The sequence below is a fragment of the Accipiter gentilis genome, chromosome Z (assembly GCF_929443795.1).
Source record: "Accipiter gentilis chromosome Z, bAccGen1.1, whole genome shotgun sequence".
NCBI classification, from domain to species: domain Eukaryota; kingdom Metazoa; phylum Chordata; class Aves; order Accipitriformes; family Accipitridae; genus Astur; species Astur gentilis.
In genome coordinates this window covers 42,432,199-42,438,604 of record NC_064919.1, presented here as the reverse complement: position 1 = coordinate 42,438,604, position 6,406 = coordinate 42,432,199, and the positions used below count along the sequence as shown (strand labels likewise).

At 42.7% G+C, this 6,406-nt stretch overlaps 1 protein-coding gene across 9 annotated transcripts in view; it reads left to right on the top strand.

The window, feature by feature from the left end:
- Positions 1 to 361: 361 nt before the first annotated feature.
- Positions 362 to 6,406, top strand: part of ERCC6L2 (ERCC excision repair 6 like 2) — a 76,421-nt gene continuing 70,376 nt past the window's right edge. For all 9 annotated transcript variants that reach the window (XR_007505152.1, XR_007505153.1, XM_049796241.1 and 6 more), the window contains exons 1-2: positions 362 to 644; positions 4,555 to 4,979. Coding sequence is in view for 7 of the 9 variants with exons in the window: in XM_049796241.1 (XP_049652198.1) it covers positions 626 to 644; positions 4,555 to 4,979 (444 nt within the window). In the remaining 2 variants the exon portion in view is untranslated. The remainder of the gene's footprint in view (positions 645 to 4,554; positions 4,980 to 6,406) is intronic.

The window sequence follows — 6,406 nt, the reverse complement described above, 5'->3', positions numbered from 1 at the left end:
CAGCAAACATCGCGATACTTCCCCATTTCTCCCCCCCCCCCCCCCCCCCCACCTTACCGCCGGTTCCTTTAAGAACGAGGTCCCGCCGCGCCGCTCTTCTCGCGAGAGTTGCGCCCCCCCCCCCCCCCCCCCCCCCCCCCCCCGACCCCTGTGGTCCGGTTGTGGCCGAGCCTACCGCGCTCGCGGCGGGGCGGAGCGGAGCGACAGACGAGGGGATGAAGGGGCCGGGGGCCCAGGCCCAGGCCTAGGCCTAGGCCCCGGGCGCGGCGTCTGCCCGGCACCCCGGGGTGGGGGGCAGTGAGGCCGGCCGGCCGGCCGTTACCGGGGCCGGCAGCGGCGCGGGGAGGGGGGCGAGCGACGGTCTCCTTCCCTGACACGCTGTGAGGCGCCCGGCGGGTGACTGCTGGGCGGCCCCTGGGTTTCCTCAGCCCCTCTGCCCGCCTGTGACTCGCCCGGGGGAGCGTGCGGCCTCCAGGGAAGGGGGGTGGGCGCTAGAGCGGCCCGCGCCCCTCTGCCGTGGCGGTAGGCCCCGGGAGCGGCGGCCCGGCCGGCTTCTGGTCCCCACCTGCCGCCGGGTGCCTGCGCCCACGGGCTCTGCTGGGCTCTGCACGGCCAAAAGTTAAAAATGTGTGATGATGTCCCAGGTAAGCGTCTTCCGTGTATCTTTCCAGAGCGACGTTCAGACGCTTGTTCACGTTTGCTCAGGTGGAAAACGAGAGCAGGTGTGGGAAGTTACGAGGTGCTTGGCGATCCACGGCGGGCGCTCCCGCACATTCGCCGTGGGGAGGAGTGCGCCCGTGGGGCGGCCGGCCGGCGCTGCCCCGTGGGCACACCTCTATGCCGCAGTGCTGCCAGGCCTCGCCTAACGGCAAAGATGAGGTGCTTGGACCTGCGAGGCGCGGTGGCATATGTGTTTTAGAAACGTTAAGTGATGAGACTTGTTTAAAGCGGTTCTGGTTACAAGCGTACGTTTTGTTTCTTGCAACAAGTGGAAATCTGTGGTTAAGGGAACTCAAAACATCCTGCTTTCTTTTCTTTTGGGAGAGAACATTTGGGGGCTTTTAGCCTCTTTTGTTTACCAACTTTATAGTTGAGCTTTATAATTTAAGAAGGGCGATGCTCTTACTTTATAGTATTCTTGAATTTTGCTTTTACAGTCACTTACTGGAGTGTAAAAAAACCCCTTTCCACGCTACATTAAGTGGTCAAACCTCAATAGTTAGAGGGCATTCGTGATAGTTTAGCTTTTTTTATTTTTTTTATTTGAGTAGTTGTTTAAAGGAGCTAGTGTGTGACAATAGGCCATTATCAGCATGATGTCGTATGGTTAATATGTATAACGGCACAATTTTTTCATCTGTGGTACAAGGGGTAAGTGTAGGCAGGCATCTTAAATATCAGCTTTCTTCATTGATGGCAAGTGTATTGTACCCATCAATAGTAGGAAGCCATACTGGACAATCTTTTAAAGATAGTACCCTACATAAATCATAGTTCTGGTTCAAAACCCAAGAATTTAGTGATTCAGGCTAGTTAAAAGTAGCAATTCTTGCTTTGGCTTGTACAGCATTATTTTCTGGGGTTTTGTAGCAATGGTGTCCTTAATACCATTGCATTTCTTCTTGTGCCCTTTTTCTCATCCTGTTCCTTGTTTCTCACTAGGTTTGGAGTTTGGTAATACTGAAACTATTCCTCAGTGCAATTTGTTCTAGTTTGTACCTGGAACTCTAACTCTGACAAGTTGTGTGCAACTCATTAAACTCAAGTAAATGCTTAGTTGAAGGCACTGTCATCTTAAGTCATAGTTTTAACTTGAGAGTCTCTAAACAACTGTCACATGTCACTTCAGATATTACTGAAAAAGAAAGTAATGACAGAAATGCTCTCTGATTTTAAACTTTGTTTTGCATATTTAACAGGGTGCTCTATATATCTGGTTTCATTTTTTCAGTCTTGCTTCTTTTTGAGAAAATGCTCAAAGACTTAGGTGCTACTGGGAGTTCATGTGCACATTTTTTTGCATTTTTGTGTCAGAGATAGTACAAATGCCTCAAAGCTTAAGAGATTAGTTACATATGGTTTGTTGAAGACGCTGTCTATACTTCGTCCTTTGCCTCAAAAAGATACATTTCAGCTTCAAGTCTCTGTGAAGTTCAGCAGGAATGGCTGAAGGTATGGAGCAGCTTATGTACAAGTCACAGGGCGTTGAGGCTGAACTTCTCAATTAAGAATGATGGGAGGCATTATGAAAGAGATCTGCAAAATGATGAGTCTAACAGAGAGGTTGTATTTTATGATCTTGTTAGTATAAGAACTAATGGGCCATCAGTTTAGGTTGTGGGATCCAAGTTCATAGCAGGCAAAAGCTTGACAGGTATTAGAGAGCAGACCTGCAAAATCTGTAGTCAGAAGACACCGAATGCAAGAAATATGCATGTGTTGAAGGGGAATGGAGCTACTTGAAAGACAGAAGTCCACTGGGGTTTGCTAAACTGACAAACTACACCTGGCCCAGGAAATCTCTGTAGCTAAAAGAAAACTTTAAGGCCAAAGAATTTTAGAAGAGAGGTATTCTGTATGCTTGTGCTATTTTTATTGTTACCTGGATATCAATGTACGGCCACAGCTGGTTGCACAACAGTGGGCTACATGGATGTTTTTGTTTTCTTTTAGTGTATACAATTGAATTAATTTTTAAAAATGAAGTCTAGTTATGGCTGATTTAACTAATACGTTGTGGAGAATAATCCTGTGAGCATACATGTCCAGGAGCTCAGGAACTGGTGAGAAGAACCTATCTTCTCCGTGAGTTTTTTTCAGAGACATAAAAATGGGGAAAGCTGGAGTTTCTTGCCTTCAGGACTTCCTCTTTTCTTTTCCTTACCTCTGAAAAGTAACTGGGTTGATGCACCCAGAATGGTGTACTACCACTGATCATAAGTATGAATACTTTCTCTGATGCAAGATTCTCTGTGTCTTGCTCCTTACCATAAAATCCTTAGGTGCCTCTCACTGCTACCGATAATGACTTTGTCAGAATTAGCAGAACTTGTTCCAACAAATAGATAAGAAACAATAAAAGTTCTGAAATTAATCATGTGTCAGTGATGGCTGAAGGGGAAGGTTGGAAATTGTTTCCAAAAACTGAAAATGGCAACACTTCCTCAGTTCAGATCTGGAAAATTTGTGTGCAACTGTTATTTACAAGGTCTTTCTCTTTCTGCTATGAACTTTGAGCGCCTTGGTTTTTCTGATAGAGGCACTTTGTTAGGTTTTTCATTGTCAGTACAATGGGAATTCTTTGGACTCTGATACACTGCTGTTCTTTCCCTTTCTCTGTTAGCAGTGTACATACCATTTAAAAATCATCTTTCTGCCTGAACTGTAAAAATGAGATAGCTGAAAATGAAGCAGTTCAGTTATCTCTGTTGTTAATGTATGGTATGCTGTACTAAGGCTATAGTGAGACCACATAGAGGAACAGATTTTAACACCTCCAGACCTGACAGCTATGTAAACAGTTTACTGAATAATTAGCCACTTTGATGAACAATATAGGCAAGTGATATGCTACTGTATATACTTAAAATACACTTCTGTTTTTTCTAAACATAAGTTTTTGGTTTTTTACGTGTTCCAGACTTTGTTAGGAGAAAGGTGAAGTTTTCCTATGTGAATATAATTATAAACAATTTACTAACACTACAGTACTAGATTCAGGTAGATCAGAAGTGTGTCTATACAGAAGGCCTTTTGACCAGGTCACATGGTCTGTTAATTAGACATTAATCGCAGAACAGTTTGGGTTGGAAGGGACCTTGAAGGCCATCTAGGCCAACCCCCCTGCCATGCGCAGGGACACCTTCCACTAGACCAAGTTGCTCAAAGCCCCATCCAACCTGGCCTTGAACACTTCCAGGGATGGAGCATCCACAGCCTCTCTGGGCAACCTGTTCCAATGCCTCACCACCCTCATAGTGAAGAATTTCCTCCTTATATCTAATACAAATCTACCCTCTTTCAGTTTAAAGCCATTAAGCATTGTCCTATCACTGTATGCCCGTGTAAAAAGCCCCTCTCCAGCTTTCTTGCAGGCCCCCTTTAGGAACTGGAAGGCTGCTATAAGGTCTCTCTGGAGCCTTATCTGCTCCAGGCTAAACAACCCCAGCTGTCTCAGCCTGTCTTCATAGGAGAGGTTCTCCAGCCCTCTGATCATCTTCATGGCCCTGCTCTAAACCTGCAGGCATCAGCGTTTGCCTGTGTGAAGCCACTGTGTAACAACTTAATGTATCAGAATTTGGCTTTCATATCAGATTTTTTTCATATATTCTTTCAGACACTTATAAAATAGCAGTGTTTCAGCAAACTGTAATTCTATGTCTAGCTCGGGATTTGGTTCTGAACAGTAATTGCTACCTTCAATAAATATTTTATCTTAAGATGTATGCATTTTGTCAAAAAAATTTATATTCAGTGTTTTATTAGTGTGACAAAATGAAATACTTTATACATGTGGACAGTTTATCACTATGTGTGTTTGGGTTTTTTTTATAGATAATTGGCATATTGGGGAGAAATGCCTTGCCCCTCTTCTTGAAGATGGGAAACTTCATGAAGGAACAGTATCCTCTATTGAAAAGGACAAGAATGGAAAATCATTTGCTGTTGTATCATTCTTGGAGTCTGAAGAAAGGAAAATACTAATAACTGAACTTTGTAGAGTCAAAGCCAGTAGAGGACCCTGGAAAAGCTTAGTATTTGATGATGGTGATCTGGAAAAGCCTTATTTTCCTGACCGAAATCTTCCCACGCCTGCAGTTGCTTTTAAATTATCTGACAACGGTGATTTTATCCCATATACAATTAACAGATACCTGTGTGATTATCAAAGGGAAGGAGCCCTATTTCTGTATGGACACTATGCTAATAAAAGGGGCTGTATTCTTGGAGATGATATGGGCCTTGGAAAGACAATACAGGTATTCTTTTTGATTGTTACAGTGAGAGAATAGATAATTTTTTTGGCAGTGTGTTTTCTGTGAGTTGTAAATCTTTTTTAAAAATAATGTGTTTAAGAAAAGATACCTCAGTGGAGCTTAATCTCCCTTTGTTATTGTGGAGTTCGAGGAGGCAGGATGTGACTATCCAGGACAGCACTTAGAGCCAGGAGCCATTGCTGATTTAAGATTCACTCCTGACAGGCCACAAAACTGGGTTGTGGCCCCTTTTAGTGTAAGCATGGGTAATTACAGTAGTTAAAATGTTAGTATTCATTTTATGTTGAATTTCCTTTGAGGATTGCTACCTGTGCATCATGAAAATAATTTGCACTGGAGTATGCTGAAAGTACTTACAGCACTTATCTGACTGTAGCTCTTTAAATGTCTTTTTCCTTTTTTCTTGAAAGCAACTAGTTTAACCGTGCTGGGAACGAGAAGAAGCAGACACATTTACTCCCATCTCTGCAAAAAGTGCTTAGATGTTCCATGTTATTTTTATCACTCTTTTGGAAATATGACTCGGGTTGATGAAAGGACAAAGTATAGCTGGATTTTTCCATTATGCTTTGAATCAGTGTGGCCCAAACGATTTATTTATTTTACTAAAATTAGGGTGTTTTTATGTTTGAAAATTCTCTTTAATCTGTCTGTTTTTAAGTTAGCAGCTTGAATCCTATGGTGGCTAGTCTTTGTACCCCTGTCTTTTCTTCCTCCATGTGTCAAATACAAGCTCATTCCTTCACTGACAAATACTGGCTGTAGCATCTATTGCCCTTCTATTTAGGAGAATGTTGACAGACACCCTTCAGTGCAAAGAAGTATTGTTCTGTAGCAAACTTCACAAGAAGAGCGAGTAAACTAAACTGGCAAAACTTCTTTGGATAGAGCATTTAGAGATGCATCATGGATTTGTGTAGCTGCTGCTGATCTTTTAACAGATGTTTATTAAAACTAAACATCCATTTACCTTGTGTTTTACCTAAGCTTGGCCATGTTTCTTGTCCATGGCTGTTTAAGAATTTGGTAGTTATGGAAGTTTGCTTCTACTCAGAACTGCAAATAATCTGATTTAATATAGTAAGAAGCATCTGTATAAGATAGTAGTAAACTGTAGGGGGGAAAAATTGAGTTGCCTTGCTTGCATCTCTTGTATTTTTTGAATCTTGGAGCTGATTCTGTAGTGATCTGGTCATGTTTATCACACAGCAACAGTGTGTTCCTGTGTGGAATTCACATCTATTAGTTATTTCTTTTAATCATAGTGTCAAGTTTGCAGAAGAAGGGTAGAGGTTTTGAAGAATATCTTGTGGTTTTTTTTATAAAACAGAGTATTTATGTTCTTCAAGTTCAGTATGGGAAAGGCAGTTCAGTGGATATGAGGTAAAAGGGACTTGTTTAAAAAAGAT